General features: G+C 41.4%; 2 protein-coding genes across 2 annotated transcripts; both read right to left on the reverse strand.

The window, feature by feature from the left end:
• Positions 1–4,846: 4,846 nt before the first annotated feature.
• Positions 4,847–15,948, reverse strand: barx2 (BARX homeobox 2). Its single transcript, XM_070970730.1, has 4 exons — positions 15,492–15,948; positions 9,876–10,179; positions 6,930–7,014; positions 4,847–6,534 (listed from the first exon to the last, which is right to left on the reverse strand). The coding sequence occupies exons 1-4, from the start codon at positions 15,676–15,678 to the stop codon at positions 6,247–6,249; spliced, it is 864 nt and encodes a 287-aa protein (XP_070826831.1). The 5' UTR covers positions 15,679–15,948; the 3' UTR covers positions 4,847–6,246.
• Positions 15,949–19,153: 3,205 nt separating this feature from the next.
• Positions 19,154–25,423, reverse strand: rbm7 (RNA binding motif protein 7). Its single transcript, XM_070971253.1, has 5 exons — positions 25,203–25,423; positions 24,724–24,886; positions 23,742–23,817; positions 20,335–20,428; positions 19,154–20,101 (listed from the first exon to the last, which is right to left on the reverse strand). The coding sequence occupies exons 1-5, from the start codon at positions 25,293–25,295 to the stop codon at positions 19,739–19,741; spliced, it is 789 nt and encodes a 262-aa protein (XP_070827354.1). The 5' UTR covers positions 25,296–25,423; the 3' UTR covers positions 19,154–19,738.
• Positions 25,424–27,978: the final 2,555 nt, after the last annotated feature.

A 27,978-nucleotide genomic window follows, 5' to 3' on the forward strand; every position in this document is an offset into this window, starting at 1 on the left:
CTTTATAAACTCAAGTCTCAGTGTAAAATGTGGATTACAAGCCTATTGAGCTCAGTTTTTCATGTAGCCTAAATTAAGTGCATTAGAAGCTGCTCTTTAACATTAGGGAAAACCCTGAGTGAAAGCCTTGAGGCGAGAGGGAGGGCGAAAAAAAAAAGAGAGAGACATGGGATGAAAGGTTAAGAAATTAAATTTGTGAGGAGGAATCCTCTGTGAAATGTACAGAACTGGTGGAGTCTGTGAAATATCTGACTTGTCCAGAATATAAGACTTAGCCATGTAATATTAAACAAGTAGAAGGTTATATTTTTACTTATGGAGTATTAGGGTGGTTACAACTTTCTGCCTCGTCCTGAAAGTTTTGGAGACTAAACTTTTCAAGACATACAGATTCTTGTCAGCAATCGATTTGCTGCCAAAGACTCTCTCCTGTAAGCCATTCTTTCTACTGAAAGGTTTGATTTGTTGCTGTAAAGCAAAGAAATGAAGAGTATCATAAAATTCCCTGTCTAAAATGTCAAATGAGAGTACATCTCTCAAGGCCAGACCAGGTCATGGCAGGGAAAAAAAAAGAAAGAACAGCAGGCTTTGCTGGATTTTGTATGGCTGACTCCCATGTAGTCAGCTGTGCCTGAGAGTGAGTTACGATCACAGTGAGAAACTCCGACAGTACCCACCACCCACATGGCCCTTGTCTGACTTTGGATTTTTCTATCCAGTTATTGCTGTTTGTTTCCATTTTGCCATAGATAAAATATTGCCTGGAAGCAGGTATAGTGTACGACAGGAAAGTCTAAAACCTGACAAACTTCCGCACAAGATTTGGGTCTCACACTGGCTTGTGTGATTGTCCTGTACACTCCACCGTAACACGAACAGAGTCTGCAGTCGTGATTTTGTGCATCACGTACTGTGTTTCAGAAATCTGGATGCAGTTTTTCAACCCTGCTTGGCAGCCACTGTCTTCCAGTCATTTCTGCAGGATTTAAAAAACTTAAAACAAGACTCTGAAACTTCCCTGACTTGTGAAACCCATCACAACATACATTGAATCTGATTTCATTTTTGGCAAACTTACATTGTGTAACACAAATGAAACAAATCCATCGGCACATGACAAGTTCCAAGCAAGCCTCAAGAATCTGCGGACTGATTTTTGTACAGAAATGAATGGAACCCAATGGTTGATGTTTATTCTTGACATTGGGGAACAATTCATGTTGTCGGGTGACTGAAGGTTCACAATTAAGTGACATGATGAGACATGAGCCATCTCCGTTTGCCTTACCTAACTCTTGCATCGGCAGGTAGAACGTTGAGAAGGGTGGAATAGTTCAACATAGGATAATGGGCTGGCTTTAAAGTGTTGAATCCTGTCATTATTAAGTGGACCTTTAGAAAGAAAAGAACATGTGTAGACATGCAATTAAATTGGTCAGAAAAAATATGATGATAGATAATTCAGGAGCTAAACTTACAAATGCACTGGTATCCTTTAAATGTACACATCTTATGGCTGTGACCAGTATACCGATTCAGTCGTTACTGACAGGGGTCTTAGTGGAGGTCTCTGGAGTTGTGGGGGGTGGTCAGTGATTTGGACATAGCAGCACACAGTAGCTCCTGGGAAAAACCCAACTGACAGGTCTATTACCACCCCTCTCCCCAGCAGGCGGATATACGCCCCTGAGCCGGTGATCATGACTTCCATAACAAGCCCCTCAATATCCCTGCAGCAAAAACATGCATCCAGACACACATGCGCGCACACACACACACACACACATACACTGGTTGATTTACGAGCTTTGAGAGCCTGGTGGTGGGAGGCAGTGTCTTCATCTCCCAGACATGTTGACCAGAGGATGAGCTATCGAGACAAGACAGGGAGGCAGGCATCACTGCAATTATCGCACTAAATACATTAGGCTGAAAGATCCCACAGTACATCAACAGGGGATGCACTGAGAAATGATTTGGGCACTTAGTCCCAAAGCATCTGTGTTAAGGATGATTGCGTAAATGACGGAAGTGATTCAAAGAAAATCTGATTCATCCTGGCAACACATGAATGCTTCTGTGGGCTGTTTCCCAGCTGTGAATCTAAATTTCAGATGTGTATTGTGAAAAACAAATTCAGTCTGCAAACTGATGGAGCTCCTTGCCTTGGCATGGTGTTCTCAATATATCATTTATAAAATAAATATACAATATTGCACTAAGTTGTCTCTGCAATATTGACTGCTGTGATGTTTATATGTAGGTAGTTTTACTTATTAAATCTTGGGACATCTCTCTTCCATTGCTAGAAGACAGGTTGCAGGTTAAAGATTGAGGGAATTTGTTCCTCTTTTTAGTATCAGGTCAATTGTATCTTAAGGCTTTTTTTTTTTTAACTTGTGCTAACTCCATCAAAATTAAAGGTCTCTGTTAAAATGCAAAGAGCGTAGGGTCACAGCAGTTTGCTCTTTACTGAATGAATGATTCACACAATGAATCGTTCCACGAGTGTCGCAGAACCGTCAAGGACATCCATAAATTTGGAATCAGAATCAGGTTAGTACAACGAGATCTGCAACGAATTGCAAAAAAAAAAGAGCAGCAAGTTCTGTCAATGATCCATAAAGATAGGAGCCTTAACAAAACTATACACTGCTTTAACACACAGTCAGCCACATGTCTTACACACGCTCTGAGGAGAGGAGGCCACTGCTGATGATGACTGCTTCTCTTCCACTGTTATGGAGGACAAAGGGGAGCATTGTGCATGTTGTAGAAAGCATCCACCTTTGTTGACTTAGGTAAGCCATGCTGTTGCTCCTGCACTCAGCATTTAGAAATAACTTCCTCTGTCATGACACAAATGAGGGTGAAACACCATGAGCTACGCCCACTCCCCCTCTCCCATCAGTCCCTGCTAACTATCTCAGCGTACACTAAGCTGACAGGTGAAGGTGTGCAACGGATGTCTTAGTGGGGCGGTGTGTGTGTGTGTGTGTGTGTGTGTGTGTGTGTGTGTGTGTGTGTGTGTGTGTGTGTGTGTGTGTGTGTGTGGTGGGTGGGTGGGTGGGGGTAGCTAGGGTTGACACCACTTCACTCCTGTGACCTACAGCTGAACTTGGACCTGTGAGAAAATAACAGGTTCTCCAATTAGGCCGCCAGTGTTTCACCTCGCCACACAACATTTAGCCCAGAGGAGCTCATCAGCCTGTGGAGACTTGCTAAGCACGGTTCCTTGCAGACCTGCCTCCCTGCCTGCCAGCCACAGCCTCTGTTTTCACAGGGATATTTAATAAGAAAATGTTTACACTCATTCCCTGCAATTAACGCGAATACACTGTAGCTGCTCAGGCTTTTGTTACTTTAATTTAACCAGGTGCTGAGGCTGAGTCACAGCTCAGTACATAAGGCTGGCAAGCAGCGAGGCCAATTCTGAATAATCAACATTTAATATATTCTGAACAAATAACTACTGCACTGCATGCGCCAACAGATGTCAACATAACTTCTCATAGCCACAATAGGCGTTGTGTCCTCATGCCTTTAACCAGGCAGGTGGAAGTAGTTGTTTTGTGTAGTTATGGGGACAATTAAAGGGTAATCACTAATATAATGATACAAGCGTTGTATTGTTTGTAGAGCTCCATGCATACTTCTCATGGCATATCTTACACATCATACATATTTGATTCAGTGACAGAGCTCATTAACACTGGCTTTCAAATATTAATACCAATTCCAACAATATTGACATGTAATGCTTTTATTGTTGTCATTAAACAAAATCTATTTTCTATTATTTTTCACAGTTTATCTCATCGGCTCTTTCTGTTGAACACTTGAGATTACAAATTTAAATTAAATCCCATTCATCTATGTTCATATTCACGTTTGTTCTAATCACATGCAATTATAGTTCTTCTGCTAATTAGGTAGCAACAGGAATAACATAATGATCAGAAAGGACTTTTTAGATTTTTAAGAATTAAGTATTGCGCAGGAAAAGCAAAGAAAAGACTTTTTTGATTCAGATCAGATATGAAGGTAAAGTTCCCCGGTTCTATTTTCTATACTCGACCAATATGCTGCAGAAAAAGGTCAACGATGTGGAGCACAGGTCTAATAAACAAGCTTTTTTATTTTTATTTTCTTTCCACTGAGAATGAAATAGTAACACGTTCAATCATACTTCCAAGAAGTGCTGGGGCTTGGCCATTGAATGTACACACACACGAAGTATACTTAGAATGTTTACACAAGGCGTTAAAGCACGGTACACATTACTCAATGCTGAGCTGCACTGTTTGCTTTAGAAACCATCCATGTCCGGTATCAGCTACTAAAAATACACTTTAGGCTGCTTCTCAATTGCTCAGGGTCACCGAGGAGCCCTTAGGTGCACTACAGGCCATCTTGTTTGCTGTACAGATAAAGATGATAAATGTCACAACACGGAGTGCTTAAACGCTTTGTTCTCTTGAACGTGATTTATGGCGAACTTTGACTACAGCTAATACATCTTCAGCTTCCTCAGTAATGGATCTGCCTGAACTTCAACCTGCCACGGCTACTTTAACTGCTTGATTTACACACACTTAGCATGACATGACAGTACATCTGAGAATCATTTGTCGCGTCATATAAAAGGATTCTGCCAGCAACTGTAATTTGCTGCTTTGATTAGCAACACGCCAAAGACAAACAAGCTGAAACATTTTGTTGAATTTCTGGTTGCATATGCAAAGTAGAGCATGTACACACAACCAGTATCTATGTGATATATTTGGCATAAGACGTTTGTGGACCAAACTCAAAGCAATTGCATCAAATAACACAAGCAGAATTTAAATGATTGCTATTTTATTAAGTGCATTTAAATACATAAACACTCACTTGTATATGGTAAAAATGATTGTACACAAACCTAAAAAAAACAGCAAACAAGCTTACCAAACAAGCATTATTTACATCAGAAAAATACTGCACTTTCCATATGAAACAATAACAAATAAAAATAAATCTGTATAATTCAAAATGTGAAACTCTTTAATTACAAATCTTCGTGAGAGAAAAAGGTCGAGCTTGAAGAGCTTGCAGAGAAGTCAGTGACAGGCAGTTGAAGACGGTTATGTTAATGCAAGTCTAACATACTGATTGGGGCACTCATGCAAAGCCTGCAGGCTGAAAACGTCTTTGAGATTTCCAATGTTCAGCATTTGCTGTGCATCTTTGGCACAGGCTATGATTTATTCCCTCTGAGAATATCTGACAGCTTAAGAGTCTTACTGGCCTCGTGGCAAAAAGCAGAGTCATCCTAACTCCCATGAAAGAAGAAAAAGATCAGGGACGGCAGTAACAGTATACATACAAACTATTTTAATCAAATTTAACAGCAGTTAAAATACTGTTTTATATATAAATACGTACATATATATGTACGTATATACATATATATATATCCAAAAGAACATATATTTTATACTTTATACACATTTCTACATTATGATACAGTGTATGGCTTGGCAGAAATATTAATTTTCAGATTGAAAAAATAAAAATGCAAGCTCTACTGACCAAATAACAAACACAATTGAGCCTTGAAGCTGTAGAAAAACTCCAATCTAAACATAGAAGTGTTACTTTCTAAACTTTACAACTCTGTCTCCTAGAACGGCACTTGTAATCAGAAACCACTGTAAAAAATATACTTGAATTGAAGAGCTATTTTAACTATACACTTTAAAAGCTTTCCTCTGAGACCGACAAGGCACTGGAGCCATTTAATATCATAGCTTTTGGCAGTGAAGTGATTTTTCATACATAGATGCACAGAGACACTACAGTAAGGCAGATCTGGATATTTTGGCACATGCATTCTGTGAGGCAGCTTTGAGGATCGGCGGTGTGTGAGATCTTTAGTGTTTGTAATGCACAAAAGGCTGATGCATGACGCGTGTCTTGCTTTGACTGACCTGCTTGGATTTGTCAGATTTACGCTCCCTATAGCAGGGACCTGCTCCATTAAAGGCCACGTTTCAACCAGCACAATTAGCTCTTTTTATGGTACATTTTTTCAAAAACACAAAAAATAAAAGGCTACATTTGGTAAAGATTGGATGCCGCCAATATGTTTCCAGGCAAATTCCTAAATCAAATGGCTCTAAACACCACACAGGCTTTTTACAGTGATCCTGAGGCACTATTTGTTTTCAGGTTGGCATTAGTCTTTGGCTGTTTCATTCTTACTTAGCTGGCCGCGTGAGTCTCTGACTGCATCAGCAGCGGCAGCTCTCGCTCAGATCCCTCCATCGCTGCAGCTGCAATGTGAGTTTCTGGACTGAGATCTTGAGGCTCAAGCTGAGACGCTTTTCCTCTTTGAGCCAGCGCCGCATTCTCGGCCTCCCTCTTCACCCGCTCCTCTGCCTCCATCTTCAACCTGCGCTCTTCAGCCTCTATTTCCTCCGTGGTGGGAATGGAGTTTTTCTTGGGTCTTCCCTTGGGCTTAGTGGGGGCCTCGTGACCTCCTTTGAGCACCTAGAATAACACACAGACAATCTTAGCGGACTCCTCTGGAAATCAATAGCAGCAGCAGCTGAAGGCAATGCTTGCTATTATAGTAATTACGAGAAGACGTATTGCTGCTTGCTGCCCTTTGCGCACTCATTCATCTTCAACGATTTCAAGTCTTTTTGCTCTTGGAGTTGTTGACCCCTCTACAGAAGTGTTTGCTCTCACTGCCGTCATCATCGGTCACACCTCACACCACACCCTCTCTTCCTGCCACATTGCTACCTGCCATTTGCCTGTCTTACTATTATAGTGCAAATCAGCGTAACACAGAACAGTTAGCTAGCAGTAAATATTTTCCCCTTCATCTTTCCATCATTGTTCCCAGCCCTGTCAGTCTGTACTGTGGTACTGTCTCTTACCATTTTCTTCCACTTCATACGCCTGTTTTGGTACCATGTCTTCACCTGCAGCTGTGTGAGTCCCAGTGACTGAGCCAGGTCTAATCTGCAAAATCACAAAGAAAACAAGCTGCACATTAGATGGGCTATATGTATATATGTCATTCACATGCTTTCATCACTTGTCCACAAAGCACCAGGTACATTCAGTGTGTGTCTTTTATCTCCAACAGACAGGAAAATATAGAAGTGATGAAATTCCTGCTAGTAATCGTGGGTTTTTTTTACCCTCCCATCAAGTATACATGCCTAGAGGTTGCTGGCATTACACACTTCAGTAGTGTGTAAGACTCTTAACTCTTTGAATTTCACATCAAAGCTGACTTCCTGGTAGCTCGGGTTTGACACTGTACACCTGCAGCTCACTGCTTGAAACATCTGTACTAAGATCAGTAATCCAATCACAGCACTTGTACCAGGGCGATCAGGGCCATTGGAGAAAATTCTGAATGCATCCACCACATGTGTTGATCCATGACTAACAGGGCTATTGGTTGGTGTGTAATGTGATACGTCAGGAAGGGACAGATAAAGTGAACAAGGCATCCATTTGTGAGGGAAAGGAATGGTTATCTGAGTCTTTCAAATGAGATTTCCTCTTCCTTGCTCTTCTCAAAGTCTTTAGCAGTCAGATGAAGGGGACCCCCCCCCCACACACACACACACCAGTGAAAGGAAGCGACTTCATTTGATGGTGAGTGGAAGCCCAGACGGAGAAAAAGCGTGAACAGAATGTAAAGAGCAGAGCAACGACAAACTCCTGAGATTCATGGGATCGTCAGCATAATGTTATACCTTACATAAAGGGCTGTGTGTGTGTGTGTGTGTGTGTGTGTGTGTGTGTGTGTGTGTGTGTGTGTGTGTGTGTGTGTGTGTGTGTGTGTGTGTGTGTGTGTCTGTCTGTCTGTCTGTCTGTCTGTCTGTCTGTCTGTCTGTCTGTCTGTCTGAACTTCAAAAAACACCAGACACATAGGCAATCAAGCTGTCTATCAGACTTCTGTATCATACTGTACCTGCCCCAGTCAATGGCAGTTCAACAACTGGAGGCAAGGAAAAATAATTGCAGAAAAGGAAAACACCCCACTTATTTATGGTCATTAGTTCTCAATGAAGAGAAACCACACAGAGATAGAAAGAGAATTTGAGTTTCTCCCTCCAGGCTACTGCAAGGCTGCCATTCGGTTCCATCTCACACCTTCACAAGGTAATCTTGGGTGTAACTAAAAACCTTTTAAAGATAATGATGATGATGACAGTGAGGATTATTAAGGAGCTAATTATTATAATTGGATGCTGCATAAAATCATTATTGCTCTATGACATAAATAATTAAGTCTTTTTCAGGGGGATATTTTTGGTTTTGGCTCCTCTCGCCCCCACACATAGCCTCAATTCAAGCCTGCAGAGGTTTCAAGCCAAGAAAAAGGAGAGAAAAGTAAAGTTATCTTTGGATCATAACAAACCTAAGTGGGGAGCACGCCACACCTTTGATGTGGGGCTTTAAAGGGGGATTTTCTCTGTTGATGTTTTTCCACCAGCTGGGTATTTAATTAATTTTCAACACAGTGTCAGAATAGGATATTTTGACAGGACACAGTATTCTGGCGCAGCAATCCGTAAGGGTGGTTGGTTTTGATCACTGAGTTGTGCTCAGCTTCAGGGCTTCTGCTTCAAGATGAAGCATGGCGCCTTTCCAACGGCTCCAGGCAAGCCAAGATGTGATATATTTAATAATGCATCGTGGGAGTTTTCCCCGCGGATGGGATGTAAATGTAATGACAAATAAATCTGGTTTATTCCAAATATGCTAATGTCTTTTCAGATTAGATGTGGTAAGCAGATACATTGCAAAGAGCCGTCTGTGTGGAGAGTGTAGCTATTTGCACGTCTAAATGCATGAACACAGTGTACATGAAGACGGTTTTAATCACCACTGATTTACTCTCAGTATCTGAAAACAGGAGTACCAGGGGTGGAGCACACAAACGTCTAATCTCTACATGGTGCAAAGGTTCACAGGCTGCTTGAAATTCCTGCTGCGCACGTGAAGGAAAAGCTTTTTACAACATATATGGTTCAATACTATTCTGGGTTATCATGGAAAAGTAGCCTGCAGGCCAAATATAAAAGCGAGGCGTACAATAAAACTGGAAAATATAGTCTAACCTTGTGTCAGGTCCCAAAAATGACCCACAGAATGGAACTTAAGACACAGATATTAACATGTAGATTACTTCATCTTATTGTGGAAAGCAAAATGTTCTTTCTGTACACCTGCACACGTGTGAAATGATTGGCAGTAAATCAGTGTAATACATTTGTGTTTGCTTGTGTTGGCTGCTGCCCCTGCTTTCTTGAATAAAGCAGTGTTTCTTTGTTGGGGCTCTCTGCTGTCGGGGAGCTCAGGGTTAAAACGTTACTCTTGTCTCAACTAGAATGCTGAGGTAATGCTCTGGCTTAGACAAATTCACATTACATGAGACATTCCCCACAGGATAAATCAAAAATTATGATGTTAGGTTAACCACTGCTTGATAATTGCAGTTGCGGCAATGTGGATACACGTGTGTGCGTGCATGTGAGTACTGTACTTTCAAAATGTGCTCCACGCCAGGAATGCAGGTTATTGAAATCACACGGGTGAGTGACACCTACATGATATGATACCTTTTTGACATCTGGCTGAAATCTAATAACGTTTGTTTTAGTTACCTTTTATACATCAGTGGTTTGTTTTCTTTGATGTGCATTAGTCCCAAAATCATTTTAGGTAACAATGAGGTTCGCACAGGCATGTTTTTATTTATGCGCTTTGAATGTGGTTTGTGTGTAAATGTATTGGTGTATTTTCCTATACGTGCCACAAAAATCCATCCAATCAGACGTGAGTTTCTCAGCTGCACTGACCTATCAGGTGTGGAAAGGTACTTCTGCTTCTGGAACTTCTTCTCCAGTCCCATCAGCTGCAGCTCGGTGAAGATGGTGCGGCTGCGGCGCGGCTTCTTCAGGCGGGGCGTGCTGCGCTCCGTGTCCGACTCGCTGCTGATGCTGAGGGGCGTCTGGCTGGGTGAGGGCTCGGAGCCTCGCGGATGCTGCGGGGAGACCACGGGCAGGTGCGAGGGGGCCCCGCCCGGAGAGGACACCTGGGGGAGGTGGGGGGGCTGCCGCGTGATCACCGAAAGGAGAGGGTAGGCACGTAGTGACGAGGAGCCTGGAGGAGCAGAGACGGTGCGTCAGATGACAGAAAGAGAGAAACGCAATAAAGTCCAGTGGAGTTTTTAGTGAGCTCTTATGTGCCTCTCAATCACGCCGGTTGTGCCATTATCGACCGCCTGTAATTGCTTGGACAGGTTCATTTTTAATTGCGCCGTGTTTGCTGTGAAAAGTGTTTTGCTTCTGACCTTCTCCATGTAGAGGGCTGTGACCCCAATGACGCAGACTGTGTTTTACACCGCTCCTCTGAACCCTCCAAATGACTGATTATTTTTCAGAGGTTGTTAAATAGTAACTGGCTTCCTAACACAAAGCCACATACACACACTGAGCCTGACAGCGTGATGTACAGGCAGACACACACGTTCAGACACAGAATGAGCTGCAATAAACCCCCCAAAACTAAATCAAACACTGTTCAGCTAATAAACTTTCCCCTCTCTCCTGCACATACACACAGTCCTACACGACATGCACACGTTTTTTGCTCTTTATCAGTGCAGACAGAAGCAGCAAGACGCCAGAATCAATAAAAAGTAACACTTGTCTGGAGCCGACGCTGGAGCGAAGGAGCGCAGGAGGTTGGCTGAGGAGGATGTGGTGGGTCAACCAAAGTGGATGCGATATCTGCCAGAAAAATCCTCACGGCTTCAAATATAAAACCAAGCCCTTAACCAAACTTTACAAGCCAACTGAGCACAGCGCAGGACTGTAATGCATGGGTTGATAAGGAGCAGCAGAAAGGACGCGGGGGGATTATGGGGGTAGAGGCGGGAGATAAAGAGAGCGATAAAAGGCTGCAACGGAGCAGAGAAAATGGGAGGTTGTCAGACACGAATATACTCAGCATGTGTGTTCCTGGTTGTCTGAGGAAGATCTGCCTCTTCAATCTACTCATCAACCGCAACAGACAACGTACACACACACACACACACACACACACACACACACACACACACACACACACACACGCACACAGTCAGAGGTAGGCTTTGATTTTTTTGTTGCTGTTACATGATTGTTTTCTGTTGTTTTTTTCCCCTAAAGACCAGTAAGAAAAATGGATTTCTGCACAAATCAGAAAAAGAAGAGTTGGAGGAGGAGCAGGAGGACGAGGAGGAGGAGGAACGCTCACACAGAGGATGGAGCATGTCTTTTTTCTTAATCTTAGATAGTACAGTAATACATGCATTCAGATGCTTATACATATACGCTGTGCACAAATACAGTTACAATGCACAATACAGCTCATATTCGATGTAAATCAAGTATTAGGAGCATAAGCAATGCATCCAAGTACACATAGAGGAAGGTACTGTTGCTCTACACACACACACAAATGCGCACACACACGCATCAGACACTGCCTTGGGCTCATCATGACATCATAGCAGGGCGCTGAGGTCATCACTAATCCTCCAATGTGAGATTGCTGCTATTGCAACAGGTCTAGACAAGAAGACCTCTTTTCTCTGGCTGCATGCTCTTTCTCTCATTTACACCTTTCCATTTCAACTGCTCTCAGTTTTCCTCTCTGTAAATCAGATCCTTTTAAATTTTTGATTTTGCGATATCCATGAATCTTCCGATTTTAATATCTGAACTTCACACGAACGAGTGGTGCAAACGTGCAGGGAAACTCACTCATGTCATTCAGAATGGAAAAAAAAAACCCATCTGTTTGTCTTTGCCATTTTCAGGAAATCTCTTGTCAACAGAGAGCTTGAAGCTGTCTCCGGACAGTCCCTGAGAGAGAGAGCGAGAAAGAAAGAAATTTAAGAAAGAAAGAAGGAGTGCAAAGAGGGGAATGTCAGTCCTCCTGGTGACTTTTCACTGACAGCGAAGCCGTCTCTCTGACATGTTGTTGACAAGTGCCAGCGTCCTGTCAATAGTCTACAAATAAACTGTTTGAGTAGCTGCAAGTGCGCAACTCAGCCCCGTGCAAAAGCACACTGATACTCTTGATAATCACAGGAGGAATGTAGGGACCGGCGCAAGTGTTTATGGTAACCATTACAGAAGACATACCTGCTAAGAATAGATCAAGAGGAGTTGTTTGTTCAGTATTCCTTTGAATTCCAATAATTTGTTCTATTGATCACGCAGTTATTATGACATTATTCCTATTCGATGACCATGTCTCTAATACGCAGTCATTACATTAAGTGAAGAAGGGGATTCTTTTCTCCAGCTGCATGACAAACGGCCTCAATGCAGCAACTTTTAGAAGGTATACAGTATTTCATAACATCTCCTCTGCCTTCACTCTTTTTTGTCAATGGGATGCTCAAATGGATGAGTCACTGCTTAGCTATGACAAGTATACGTGCAATTTTGCACATGTTTTGAGAATAAACTGCCTGGTGACAGCTTGAGAGCTGCTCAATTAAATGGTTTTTGTTCTTTTGGCCTTGCCCTTCGAGCACAGATCAAACATTGTTGAGGTGGGAAGGGCAACAGGCCACGCAGCTTCTTCATCTGTGCTTTAATTAGACTCGCTCACCTGAAGGAAATGTCATATTGGAGCAATTTAATGCCAGTTCTCAATAAATAGTAGAAGGAAGTTGTCAAGAGCATCCTGTTTAGCATTCATCCAAGGCACAGTGACAAACTTGTCCAGCTGGACCTGCACGCCTCTGCGTTACATTAAACATCAGCGGTAACTGTTTAACCTGAAAAGTGATTCACACAGCTGAAATCAGCCTGTAGCAGAAACTACTTTTAGAACTGATTCATCACTCATGCCTGTCGAGATAGACAAATCTGATGGCAGTGGTTGTGAGGAAATGACGGGGAGATGACAGGTTGTCAAACATTATCCTGAACTCAAGATGGAAGATGTGTGAGCATTTCGTCTTTGAGTGTGTGTGCATACTTGCCTCTGTGTGTTGACATGGGTGTAATCAACCTTCTCAAGAAGGCTTTATGCTTAATGGGAGACTTTATTGTCTGCAGTGGATTACACTTTAAGATGGGATGAAAACCCTTTTGCTCGCTTGGATTTCTTCTTTAAGTCCCCAGTCAGTACCAAACCAGTATGCAGCGGCCCTCGGGCTGCACACACTCCTGCTTTTTTTTAAGTTATTTTTCATCATGCTGTCAGGTGAGATTACACCACAGTTGATCTTAATCCCTCTCACCTCTTCCAGAAAACACAACTAAAAGCCCTGCCCTGAGTCCCGCTGAGAGATGGGACTCCAAATGAAATATTGCAACCTGCCATTACATCGTTCACCGTTCAGCACCAGGTCAGGGCGCCTTCTCTCTTACGCTGCTGTAACTGACAGGGACAGAACTACATGTTTAGCAGCCACCGTTCCTGTACGTAATGACTGTCTTTACTTCATATCGGCTAAATAAAAACGGAGTGAGATTCACAAGAAAGTATCACAGGACAAAACACAGGAGGAAGATTATCTTGGTATGTTTGAACAGCAGGCCAGTGATAAACAATAAAGAACCAACTCATTTGTTATCAACTCCTGCAGGCAACATTATACGCATGACTGTCTCTTAGCGGCCTCCGCTGGTAGCAGGAGGTCATAGCAGTCTTTGCTCTCCAGAATGAAGAAGTCAACTTTCTCTGTTAGGGGGCCACGTAGGGGCCAGCCGCCTCTCTTTGGCCCAGGACCTGTAAGCCTGCCAACTTCTATATCAAGCACTAAAAGCCATGGATGTTGGGGAATATACTGTGTCTCACACCCCCGCAGCTACAAATAAGTGGTGGGCACAGTGTTCTGATATGCAGGGCGGGTTACTCTATCCATCCGAACAGAGGGGTGCCAGTCATAGTGCCCTCTAGCACACACCAATCCATATCCGAGGGATGAGGGAATCGCTTTCCCTATTTTTATCAACCCACCACTGTCATCATCAAATTGCAGTGGCTATTATTTCAGACTTTAGAGCAATTATCCTAATGGTTACTAGAGTGTGCAGTAGCCTTTGGGTTGTTTGGATTCATCTGGAGTTACAATTAAGAATCAGTCAGGACGTTTTGTTTTGACATCTGTGCCAGCTGAGCTTTGTCATACTGTTTTGGTTATTTTCAGCAAGTACAAGACACTTAAAGCCTGATGAAATCTGTCAGTATCATGTAGAGATCGAGATAATTCTTACCATTTTACAGAAAGGGAAACAAGAGAAAGCACTCCATGGACTGGCTATGGACTGGAAGGAAAGTGATTATCATTCAAATCAATCACTTGTTTACAAGTTCCCACTCAATGTTCCCATCCCTGTCAATCAGGAGAAATTAGTGTGCAGTGATAATTCATCTTTTATAGGGCGGTATGACAAGCGCACCTGGTTTTTATGTGCATCACTTTGTTTTAGGTCATATACACTTCTGTCATATGAGGGCGTTCACAAGATGCAATCCTGCAGCAGCAGTAAAACTCATTAAGGAAGGCCTTTGGTTAAGCAGAACACCTGTTTTAATCAAAGTAGGCCAGACCTTTAAGACGAAATGTTGCAGCTTAGGAACCAAAAGCTTCTGCAGTGAGCTTTGAGTGTGTCTTTGTTGAACTGTCACTCTGCCTCTTCACTGACTTTCATGTGTAACTAGAGCGACTTATTGATGCAGTCATTCATCAGCTTGCTCCAAACAAAAGCCCTGAAGCACTACTGACATTCACTCACTCTATCTCACGTCTTTGATTTTCAACACTTAACGCTGAGCTGCAGTGATTTATAAAGTCCAGAGTGAGGAAGGTGAAGCCGCTAGAGCAACTTCAGGAGGAAGGGTGCATAGATTAATTTGGATTTAAAAAAAAAAAAAAAAAAAAAAGTTAAACCTACAAATTTAAGTGGCAAAGATGATATTTCAAATATCAACATTTCCACATGCACAGTTGTATGGGCGGGGAATTATAGTTTGAAAAAAGCAAATCCAACTTTGTTGCACTACACAAATGTTGTTATTAGACCAGCATAACAGACCACACTATCCCAGTTAGCTGACCAAAGTTTATGTTTTTTTCACGTTGTAAATTACATTTCCTGATCCAAGCACCAATAAATTGTAGACTAACATCTTTTTAAAAATTCAAATGAAAAATATATTTAAATAATGAAGTCGATGTCATGCGTAAAAGTGTATATATTTTCCAAATATCCTCTTCTCATTGTAACATAAATCTGCAAATGCTAGAAAATTGCCTGTCAGATTTTTTTTTTTTTTATTGTTTGTTTCCTTCTTAATTCTAGAAGAAAAGAAAAGAAAAGAAAAGAAAAGAAAAGAAAAGAAAAGAAAAGAAAAGAAAAGAAAAGAAAAGAAAAGAAAAGAAAAGAAAGACAGAGTCTTCTTACCCGAACACGAATGAAGAGGCTTCGGCCGCACAATTAGCGAAGGGCACACCGAGTACAGAGAAAGTTTCTCAAAATAATCACAAGTCTCCTTGGAGAGGATCTCGTCAATCATGAAAGTCTTGTAGCGCCGCCTGGCAGCCTTCAGCTGCCCGGGGGAGGAGAGCCTCAGCTCGGCTTGACAGTGCATGATCTGTCCCTGTGCGCCGTGCGCTACCTTCGCTCAACAACGCGTTTGCTCACTGATATCTACGGTTACGCGGGTTTTGCCGCGTGGAAAAGCGACTGCTGGACTTTATGCGTTTAAATATCTCATTGTTCGTCTCTCAAAATGCAGCCCAGCTTTCCCTGAAGAGTAGTGGTGAAGATCAGCTGCCTTGAACTTGAGCTGCGCAGAGCGCCACTGCGGTAATGAACTGACTGGGATGTGTGCTCACACCCACTGCTATATAAACCATCCCTGAGCACATCTCTGCTGCTCCATCTCTCTCTCTCTCTCTCTCTCTCTCTCTCTCTCTCTCTCTCTCTCTCTCTCTCTCTCTCTCCCTCTAATACACTCATGTAGTTACTTACACATGGCCATGTCCGAACACTCCCTCATTCCCCCATCACCAAAAAACTTTCTTCTCTCTCTCTGTTTTCTTTTACACATTAGGCACACAACTTGCTAATTCGACTATAAAAGTTTTTTTTCCCCACAGAATTAGGTCTATTTTTTGTCTAAAATAAAAACTATTATGATCAATTAAAAGAGTCCACCTTATAAACTTGACTGGTATTATTAGCAGAATTTCAGATCGAGTGAAAAGACCTCTGGGGTATTAATTCATTGGAGGTTAACTACCATCGGGCCGTGTCTTTGTTCCAAGCGTTTTATTGAATAATTTGTCGAAATCACTTTACCAGTTAAGCTATTTAGGGACCCGTGCCTAACTTACTTTCTTATAAAGTTAGAACTTATTTTAAGTTTGCTTGAGGCTTGCAATGCATCTAATCTATTCGATATTTTAACTTTGGACTAAAAAAAAACTTTACGTGCCATATCTACCATATAGCCTACCGAATTAAACCAGTAAGAGTAACTTCTTATCTTTTTTTTTTTTTTTTCAATTGGTTTGTGTAGAGAGTACAAAAACCTCTAATAAATTTTGAGTGTAAGTTATAAGACAGTGTCAGTGAAGTTGCATGACCAACAATCATATATCCTGTCAACTTATTTTTATTACCATTGTTTAAATTGTGCTATGACTGTTACTATAAATAATAATAATAATAATAATAATAATAATAATAATAATAATAATAATAATAATAATAATAATAATAATAATGAAAAACATTTCTTGTTGAAACAGTATAATTCTTATACAAGAAAAACACTCAAATTAGAAGCTTCTTTCAAAGGAGCAATAAGTCAGCAGCTGCGGTTAAAGGCCAAGTCATTCTTTACTGACTTGCCAAGCACACCGACGCACTTTTACTTTATTATTAATTAGCGAGTGCGTGCGCGCGCCCACATGGCACGAGGGCACGCCGAATAAAAGACAACTGTCTTACTAACGCCTCTCCAATAAAATACCGGGAAATAAGAGCAAGAGCACGTGTTTTTCCAGCTTCTGCACATCAAACAGCACGATGAAGATAACACGTCCTCACATACCAGCACGTTCAATTCCTCTGACAGGCTGAACCTGTCCTCGTGCGTCGCCCGCACAAACCTTTAGTGCCTTTGTCATCGTTTCATCTCACTACAGAATAGATCTTTACTTCCGTTTATAGCACTGCAAAATTACCTTTTACTTCTATTTTCTTTCAGATTTTGCAGATTTAAGCAGACATGCGTTCGAGAGACTGAGCAGTGGAGCTAATAAAAAGAGTTTGGTAGCCTACATGTATTTTCAGACAGATTACTTGTTGTAACTGAACTAAAATGTAAGACGAATCATCACTGTGAAGAAAAGAAAACCGGTGCAGGTACGGATTTCCAGTAATGTCAGTGTCCTCAGGGGGGAACCGATTATCATCACAAGAACTGGAAAAAAATTGAACTCGCTGGCGGCTTGTGCCTCCCAAGCCGCAGCGTTCAAAGAGCGGAGGATTATGGAGGAGGAAATGTGGGAGCTCTGCATGGGAAAGCTCGGCTGCTTTTCAGAGGTTTGATGGCTTGATCAAAGAGGGAGGAGATGAGAACAACTGCCGGGGAGCACATTTGACTTCGGCTGGAGAGGAGGGGGGAAAAACGGGGTGCTAAAAATGCAACCTTTCAGATGTGAAAGCAAAATGTTTCAAAGTAACTTTTCAGAAACTTTTCTGATGAGGTAACTTTACTGCTGATTTTTTCCTTACATTGTTTTGATTCATGCGTTATTTCTGGTTGATTCACTCAAGAACATTTTATGCAAACTATGGCAATTTTCACCAATCTTACAGACATTCAGACTGCCAAAGATGAAGACAACCACTGCGACCAGTTTAAAGTTAGGCCTGGGCTACACCTCTTGCAACGGTGGCACCAATGAACCCAACAACCTGTAGTGGTGCCAAAATCCAAAGAATCACGGCTGCAGGCATCTTGACACTTGTGGTTTGCGTTGCGGGACTTCTGGAGAGGGAGGGTCTCCGGGTGCTTGGAAGTGGATCATTTCAAGGGACACGCTTCTATATAAGTCCACACAGCAGCGGCTACTGAGCGGCCTCTCTAATCCGCCCGCTCCAGCTCTCCAGGGCTGGAGACGCCAGGCAGATCAACCAATTAAAAGAGTTATGCCACAGCCAGAAGCGTAATAAGGCCCTTCCTAGTACTGACACCGAACAGAGGATACTCTCTATTAGAGCGATTTGGGAGCATCGGGATGCAATCTGACACGAGGCAGATTACAGGCAAGACACGGAGCTTAGTGCGGAGGGTGCAAATGCACCTCCACTTTTGGACAGTGGGAGATTTATTGGGGGATATTGTTGTCGATACAGCGGAGGAGCCTCTGGTAGTGGCATAAGCACTTTCGGAAGGATAGATTATGACCTCAATATGGACATTAAGGGATCTGATCATCACTTTGTTGTAAGCAAGCCCGAGCAGACACTGGAGCATCAATGCCGAGAGGCTGATCGCAACATGAGCTGCTAAGGATCAAAGCGCTGCTAATTCTGGGATGGGACAAATGAACCACTTCTTTCACATCTGTAATTTGACAGAAACCTGTGTCCATTTACTGATTGGTGTTAAGACTCATCTGAGAAAAGGGAACCAGCTGCATTCAACTGTGGTGTACAAGAAATAAACCTAAAGATAATTACATTGGGGAAAAGTGAAAAGGGTAGGTGTCAAATCCACGAAAAGACTTGAAAGCATCCTTAATAGAAAGGTCAAATGTAGGAGCTGATCATGTGGCTCAGTTATATTTAACATTTTAATTGATTCAATGAAAGGATGCGTGTGGCGCCACCTGTAGATTACTTCCTAACCCACTGCACAAGCCTATTCCTTACAAGTGGGCCATTTATAGGTGCAGTTAAGGCCATGTGTGCATGTGCAACGGCATGCAGCATCAACATACAATAGCACACTTAGTCACATACACAAAGAGCTGGAAATAGCATTCACTATGTACAGCCAAGACCGATGGCATTTGTTCTGTGGCCAGATGAAAGACAAACGCAGCAATCAAATGAAAGGAGCTTTATAATAATGAAAATGTTCATTTTAAAACAGTTTGTCTTACAGACTCAGAATAATAATAATAATAAAAAAAAGGAAAATAAAACCCATTTTTAGAAAGAGCAAGGTCAACAGATCTAAGATTAAGAAAGAATGGTGCTCTATTGCTGCTGGTGGAATCTTTAGCTGAAAATTTTGTTTTCTTTTTTTGCAAAGTACCTGAAGAATTTTTCAAGTTTTTGGAGCACCATTTAAGCAGTATTTGCATAACATAAAAACTGGCCAATATCCTAAATCTTTTCTTTTTTTTCCCCAAATAAGTGTTTTTTTTTTTCTCATCTTCCAAAATGGCTACCAGTCATGTCCGATTTTTTTCCTTGCTCTCATTATAATACAATTCTTCCCATCAAAATTTTTGCAACATCTGTGAGGAAAAGCTCACACAAAAGTGTAAAAATTTAAAAACGCCTTAAAAAGTTAAACAAAAATGATTCTAAGGCATAAGTTATTAAATCTTCAAACTGGTCGGATCATTTACAAACAACCTGAGTATACATATGAATCTGTCAACATAAAGAATTCTTTTTTTTTTTTAGTACCGCCGCCATCTATTATCTTGGTAGCCACGGCTGCTACCCCTATCATCATGATATCTGCTGCCACTTCTGCTGTCATGGTGACGGTTGCCACTCCTGTCGTTTTGGTGGTGATAGTTGTCCCGACTGTGGCCGTGTTGTGGCTGACGGCCAGAAGCGACTTCATCTTCGTAGCGCTGACTTCTGCCACCGCTGTTCATCTGCGATGGTTGGTGCCGATACGGGGTGTTATTGTATTGCCTTGAGCCACCTCTGCCTGAATTTCCACCTGCGGGCGACTGCCTCTGTGGAGGCTTGGAGAAGCTGCCGTTCAACTGCTCGAGCTGCTGCATGTGGAGCTGCCACATCATGTTGTTCATCTACAGATGGAGAAAAACCTGTTTCATATGGTTCGGTGAGGCAAAAAAGCTTGTTTCTGCTGCTATTAAACTATACAGTGTAGAGATTTTTTCATGTTACTGAGGAACAGAGGCAGATTTTAACTAAAATCAAGCAAAGAGTGAGTCTTTATACCTCATATCTTAAATAGAGACTATTGCATCCATCATGACAAGTGCATTCTTGGGTCAATGTAATTATATAAAAAGGTTACCATGGCATGCTTCTGCAGATTATCGGGAGATGAAAAGGATCTTTGCATTTGGGGTGGAGGAGTATATGGTGGAGGACTGAACTGGATCGGGGTCCTGTAAGAGTTAAGCAAACCATTGTCAAATATTTAATCATCATTAAAAAGGTAGTCAGCTACATATTCCACTTTGAATATCTCCCACTTCTGCAAAATCCATGCTTGACTTCAGCATTTTTGACTACTTACGTTATTTTTAGCTCATGTTTTAATTCTATTAATATGGACAGATACACATTTCTCCCCCTTTCACCATGATGTAAACAAGAACCTGCAAATGTAAATTCAGGCTTCTAGCCAAGACCAATCGGCACTGATCCACGCAGCCACATCACATAGATGACTACATCAACTGAGAAAATGCTCAAGATAATTGTCGCGTTCGATGTACCCTGCTGTCACTGGCAAAAAAACAAACAATGAAACATTATTTTTCAGTGGTAAGAGAGTGTGTGACAGATCAAATTTCAAGGGACTGGCTTTACACGTTAATAATGCTGCAATCAATGGATTGTTCATAATCATAACTGAACCTTTGGCTCATTTCCCCCACAAGGCCAATACCCTAGAAGTGAAGCTCTTTACTGCCAAGTAAAAAAAGATGTGACTAGCTGCTCACTCACCTGTCCCCAAGCCAACAATGAAAATCAGTGACAGTGACGAAGACAATAGCACAGGGGGAACTGGCAGCTATATCAGTCATCACTATCATCTCATTGAGGATTTCTATTCACGGATGTGTTTTCCTGAGCTGCAGTGATGGATAAGAAGGCAATGACTACCTATCCTCTGCTCCTGGTCCTGTATATAAACTCAAAATAACCACTTTTCACCCAGTTTCAAATGTTTCGAACCCTCGCCTCAATTTGTGCTGTGTGTGTCTGTTTGCCATCATTCACACTTTCCCATAGACTGAACAGCAGCAGTCGCAACATCTCTTTTGGAAAGTCTGGTTTGTGGCCACCCCAATGCGTTTTGAGAATGTTAGCCTAAGCGCATCCAGAGATGTGATCCTAACAAGTTTTTTTATTCTTCTGTTTACTTTATCGACCCCGACTGTGTAGCGTGGGATGCCAGTGTGATATTCCTAGTTAAAGTGAACAAAGTTGGTGAGACCATAAAGATAAAAATCAAAGTCAAGTGAATAGCTCATTAATCATACACTGTGACACAGGTCCCTGGTGTTGTCTCTGAAGACCTGCTATCTCTGCTGTTGAGTACTTTTTGGGTATTAAACTGCTTTTGTCAGTAAGTGAAATAAAGTGCATGCCAAAATATGTTTCACTTTGTTTTTCTTGTCAGTTTTGCTTTAGTTTCTCCCCTAAGTGACTATTCTTCTCACAAGAGAGCTCACTCTAAGTTTTTAGACTGCTTAATTGCTTAAACAAGAAAATTCCCATTTATAATTTGTTCAAGATGATACATGTCGATAAAAGCTGCACAAACCCAACAAGAAAGTTGTTTTTACACTACCAAGACTAATCTGAGTTTTCAAAGAATTCTGTAAAAATGCTTTTCTACATATTACATTGGTCTGATACTGCCTAATTCAAGTCCAGGGCCAACACTTTCAATTTTTCCAGTATGTGCCCTAACAGGCACTGTTGCATGAAATTTGGCACATAACATGGAAAGGATTGCACACAGAGTGTTCTGTACGTGTACATACACACCAGTTCAATCTAATTTCATGCAATATCTTCTGCCAATGCTCCAATTTTTGTGCAAGAGCATGAAAAACTTGCAACATGCTGCAGCCCTACAAATTAAGAGTGCATTTGCTATTATGGCTATAAGTACCATGCAGTAATACATAGGGCTTCCCCTGTCGATTTAAAGCCACTTCTCCTCCAGACACTGTCGGTACAGTACCCTGGAAACCTGTGTCTAATCCATATCTAAATGTACCCAAACCTGAAATCTTGAAGGCAGGGTTGTTACCAGGGCTTCAGGCTAACCCCTTTCGCTTTTCCAGCATCTGGGAAACAACAATTTTTCTTGGTCTTGAGAAGCTGCAGCATTTATTAACTGACACACTGTAATGTAATCTGTACATTTATTGCCAGATTAGCAACCAACTGCCAATCTTTTCCTGTGCTCACACTCACTGTGACTTTTCTGTTGTTCGCTGTCTCTACACGCTCACTACACAAACACAAGAAGCACTGAGCTACGCAACTCTTATAACAACAAGAAGACAATGGAGGACATTAAACATTTAATGTTCTTTCTTCTCAGTATGTGGCGGTTTATTAAAACAAGGAGACAAGCTTTGTTTGAGAAAAGGCTGCAGGCAGCAACACAAAAGACTACAGACAAAAAACAGATGAACTACATCAGAGGGCAAATGACGAGATATCAGTTGCTCTGACTCTCTCTGACCAATCAACAGACTGCAGTGTTTCTAGCTCCAACTTGAGTGACAGACCAGTGTGCTAGGTACCTGAGCGGTCCTATTGCTACCATACACAACTTTGACAAGGAGACATGAAAATGACAGTTCTAACGTGTGACACACTGAACCACGCTGCTTGGTGGAAACATGGCTGAGTGCAAAAGGGTGATGCTCAGCACACAACAGAGGAATGACACGTTCACAATTTCTGCAAGATCAAGGTAATCAATGAATACTGTTATTCATGAGGCAAATAAAAGTGTGTTTGTAATGTAAGCCCAATGAAAAGCTAGGTTAGCTTAACAAACAAAGGTAGCAGTACTGGATACAAAACCTCAGCGGCCTACTTTTTGAGTGCTGGTACTTGAGAGACCATTGCCGCGAAGTTAGTTTGAAGTTGGATAGTCGACAAACATTCAGTGCGGATCTAGTGGCATCTTATCACTCAGTTTCACCCAATGTTGGCAGTAAGAGTACAGTTAGTTCACCTCTGAGCGCTCACTTATAACCACAGGGGTTTCATTTAGGGTCCGTCAATAAATTACTGTGTTTATAGCTTTCAACTTGTGATCCCGTCGCCCAAGACACATTTTAAAACGAAGGGTAAACAAGGTCTCAGTGTGCGCTCACGAACTTTACTCCCCGCATGTCACACACATTCTCCTGCCTTTATCACAATTGCAAGAACTCCAACAACAACTGCAGAGAAAACCCTAATCACATGCTGGATAAATATCACACAGATCATCACACTCTGCAACTTGCCTTCAAAAAGTGTTCAGCAGAATTTTTCAAAGTGTCTTTTAGATACAAATGCTATGATTGATTTACAATTAATATATATTTTACACAAATTTATAATTCAAAAATGGAGAAAACAAAGAAAATAAACACCGCAGTTGTTTTTCTTCCCCATCAGATAAGCCGATAGCTGCCGTAATGCTGCTGATGCAAACTGTTCATGAGACATTCTTACCTCTGGCCATGCGGATGTGGGGTGTTTGCGGGACTTGAATTCTGTGAGTTCCCTGGACTGTTGCTATGACTGCTACCTATGATGGGGCAAAGGAAACAAAACACAATTTATTAGTAAAGGACAAAACAATCCTCATTTGAAATTAACGTACTGTGCAATATGACACTTTTGAATTTTTACTGTGTCACATTTGTGACAATTAAAACTCATCCTTTACAAACAAGCAGTACTGCAGTTGACAGTAAAACTTTGTCTGGAGAAACTTTGACATTTAAGAAAAGGTAGATCTTAAGTATTTTCACAAAACACACTCTGTGCACTAACCTACTTCACAAGAATATCATTCTTTGTCTTCCTCAAAGAAATTATGGCAATACATGAAAATTATATTATATTATTATTCACCCAGCAGATGCCCCAGTGGTCGATATCATCTTAGTACCAGCCACACAGCAAGAATATTAGCGATAATGCCTAGATGTACCAGTGTCTCTTTCTGGGACACCTTGAGTTGATGTTAACAGCTATGCTTGTCTTGTGAGGGCAATCTATTCACGTATATCCTTCAGCACATTTTCCTAGAAGTCATAACTGCACTATGTTAAGATCATGTCCTGTTTCCGAATCAAAACAATGATGGCATCCCGCCGGCAGCCTGGAGAGGAAACAGAGCTGTAACTCGGGTAACGGGCTAAACACGTTTGTTATCGTGGAGGGGACCAACTATTTTTTTCATCCACATGTGTGGAACAATATTTGATATTTCTGTAAAAGTCACCAGAAGAGTTTCACCAGCTGTTTGTCTTGTAAAACAAGGCCGCTTCATTATCTTTTAGAGAAACCGATGGTTACCTCTGTCACCCGAATACTTCTAATACTGTTAAATGTGTCTAGCTGTGTTGACTCCGTTAGGTTAATGTGCTGTAAGTTATGTTCGTGTATGAGAACACCTGTTCGCCGGATAAAAATAAAGTAAACTCACCTGCTCTGAACTGCACACGAAGATTTCTCCCACAGAGCAACGTCCCGTCGAGAAGTTGCACGGCATATGGTACGGACACCTCATGTTTGTAAACGGCAAAACCAAATGTTTTCTGTTTCCCTTCCGAGTCTTTCGGGATTTTAGTTTTGATGAGAGGTCCTGCCTGCAAAAACAACCAATTAACGGTGTACCCAAACAACAACTAGCTGAAGCTAAAGCTAGCTAGGTAGCGTTAGCTGTCGCAGGTTAAATGAGAAATAACATCTCTTGTTCACAGCATGCACACGAGGAACATTAGCGTTATAACATGTGTAAAAGAGACACACAGAATGCAAAACAGTCTACCGGTCAATGAATTAATATTTTTTGACCAGTTCAACTCTGACGCGCTTTCGTTTTGTGAGCATCATGTTACGCTATCTAGCAGTAACACATAGTGACACATTGCTAGCTGTGGCTAACATTAGTGACAACAGCACCTGTAGAAACAGTTCGAACAAAAGCTCTTCTGTCACTCTTTGGTCTAAATTTCTGATGAAGAGCGTCCGGTCCGCTTCATCCTCTATTCCCATTGTATTTCAGCGGATAATGGCACCTTCCAAGCGATAGAAATACTAATGTTTTCCGTAATAAAGCGCTCTGCGAAATTTAAACACAAGGCCTAACGTGTCGTAAGGTGAATTGCCGTAACCCTGCAGCTTCCGTCGTAATGTTCAGCGGCCACTTCACGACACATGAAATGCGGAATGTTTGTTATTTACTCTGCGCTTTTGCTTTCACAGTTGCTCATTCTCGTTACACCGCAACCGCAGGAATAGATGCAAACACGTTTTCACCATAAATCTTATGATTCATGACATATTTGTATTGATATCTGTGTTTTATTTAAGGAGCTGCAGCGGTAGACTCAGTAAAACAACATAGCAGAGCATTTGAAACATTTAAAAGCTTTTGTACAAAATGTAATCATTTTCATAATAAGGCCTTAGGTGTGTAACTGATTATTACAAAATATTCATCTATTCATTCTTTTTTACATGATCAATCATTGTTTAGTCTAGAAAATGTTGGGAAATTATGAGAAATTGCAATCACGATGTCCCAGAATCTAAGTTGACATCTTTGAACTGCTTTGCGTGTTGGTTTTGCCCAACAGTTTAAAACACGCACAAAGATATAACACAGTGAGAAGCAGGAAATCCATACATTTGAGAAGCTGGAGTCAGTGAACCATTTACCAAAACATTTTCTGATGATTGACAGATTCATTAATCAACTAATCCCTTCTGTTCTATACACATGTGTACGACTCCATTAGTGTTTCTCATTTTCATTGTTTCTTTCCTGAAAAACAGAAGCAATCCCATGGTTTGTAGATGTGTGCGTGCACCCAAGTAGTGTTTGTTGAAGTGTTTGTTGTTTGCTGAAGTGAGAGGGACAATATCTTTTAAGTGTTATGATATTTTGGATGGATGTTAAAGCTTGAGTCCAAACATTTTGAATTGCAAATACAATTTATATAACTCTCCAAAAGTCATCCAGTTCTCATTAAAGACCAGTGATTTATTGAGTAAGATGGGCCTCTGTTTTAACAGCAGACGGTTTGATTTGTCACAGGTAGGAAAAGCACAACATTGAAGATGTTCCATTCACGTGTCTTTGTGACAGTGAGCCAGCATGAACAACACCCTGAAACTGAAACTGCTAAATGAGCTTCAGCCATTCATGTTGTTATTTACATCTGTGCGTTTCCTGCAGTGTCATGATAAAATGCCTTCTGTGGCATTAATTACCGACAGTATTTCTGTCCTACAAAGACACATCAAACCCCACAGAGTGTTATGAACGCTGCCTGATACCTTGCACACATCCCATTTTCCCCTGGTTTTGTTTTCATTCTCTTTTGCATAACCCATATGACTAATTTTCTACCTTCTACCTTTGCCAATATAATGTCAGTCTTCTCCTCAGTGGCATATTCAGTTTCTTTGACTGTCTGGCTGTTGTACAAAGATAAGGTTTTATTTTTTTCTCACCCTTTGGCTCACTGCGATTGTGTCAGTGACTCAAGCGCTTGAAACCAAGAGCTTAGGGTGCTGGCGACATCATTGAGTGTGGAGGTCAAAGCGAGTGGCGTGAAAGGCTTGACTTCCACCCTAATCAGATGTGCCTCTGTGTCTGTCCTCCATATTAATTAGATCAGTTTGAACTGTAATGATTTTCTCCTTCATGCCTGGGAAATATCCTCACAGATCACAGCTCAGTAAAGCTCAAGTAAGAGCAACCGGGATGTCACGTATGCAACAATTGGAAGAGTGCCCTTCTTTTACTTTTCTTTCTGTTTAATTTATAAATGATCCAATTGGACTGCATGCTCCATCCATTATAGAAGAATCTATACCTTGGAATCTCTGTGACATATTTATTCCATGCAAGGTGCTGTTTCCATCACATACATTGCTCATGTGGCAATAAACACTGCAATTTAACACCAAAATCTTGGCTGTCATCATGTCCTGTGAGACCTTTGCTGTTGTGCGTAGTTGTTAACACTTGACATATTGGAGGTATTGGCACTTTCCCACAAAATGCTTATGATTTAAATGGTGCAAGGTTGCAATGGAGGCAGTAAAAAAGCCTAAACCATAAAACCACACCTGTGCAGTATACTATTTGATGACTAAAGCCCTTGAATCTATTTTGGGTCCCTACATTGCTATTACCCCATACATCTCCCTGATGTATTTCCTCCTCCCTTTTTTATAACCATTGGAGGGAATTCAGGAGTGCACTGTGAAAGTGCTGTTCCACAGGACAAAGTATACAGTGTGGAAATGGGAGAAAGGGATAAGGGAACTGGAGGACAAAACAGGCAGACCTGCTGAATCTGGAAAACCCTCATTACTGCTCACAGGAACTGACTGTGTTTTTGCTTTGTCGGTAAATGAAGACATTTTGGTTTTCATTTCTAAGGTGAACAAGATCTGAGATTTCATTCATTACTTTAAATACTGTACTGTGCTAAAGCCTGCTGAAAAGTCTGAAAAGTAGCACTAGATGGCAGCATTGGTCCAGTGATACTGGTTATGGCAGCGTTGCATTAGTGGGGGCTTCATCTCTGCAGGGATGTCAGGCAGTTGCTATGCACTGTGTAGGGAAAAAAAAAATGCAGATTTTGAAAGAGTTTCTATTTTTTTTAATGCGGAGAAGGGAATTGGATTCTATTGTCAAAGGAATATCCTCTTTTCATGTTTC

Source organism: Chaetodon trifascialis, chromosome 9 (genome assembly GCF_039877785.1).
Source record: "Chaetodon trifascialis isolate fChaTrf1 chromosome 9, fChaTrf1.hap1, whole genome shotgun sequence".
NCBI lineage: Eukaryota > Metazoa > Chordata > Actinopteri > Chaetodontiformes > Chaetodontidae > Chaetodon > Chaetodon trifascialis.

Bases quoted from the DNA above. Each gene is read 5' to 3' on its own strand.
- barx2 (XM_070970730.1), bottom strand. From the start codon at position 15,678: ATGCACTGTCAAGCCGAGCTGAGGCTCTCCTCCCCCGGGCAGCTGAAG. The intron at 7,015-9,875 runs GTCAGTGCAGCT...GTGATTTTGCAG, and splicing joins TACCTTTCCACACCTGATAG to ATTAGACCTGGCTCAGTCAC. The intron at 6,535-6,929 runs GTAAGAGACAGT...GTGTTATTCTAG, and splicing joins GTATGAAGTGGAAGAAAATG to GTGCTCAAAGGAGGTCACGA.
- rbm7 (XM_070971253.1), bottom strand. From the start codon at position 25,295: ATGGGAATAGAGGATGAAGCGGACCGGACGCTCTTCATCAGAAATTTA. The intron at 24,887-25,202 runs GTGCTGTTGTCA...TTGTTTTTGCAG, and splicing joins TGTTCGAACTGTTTCTACAG to GCAGGACCTCTCATCAAAAC. The intron at 23,818-24,723 runs GTGAGTTTACTT...GCCCCATCATAG, and splicing joins TCGTGTGCAGTTCAGAGCAG to GTAGCAGTCATAGCAACAGT.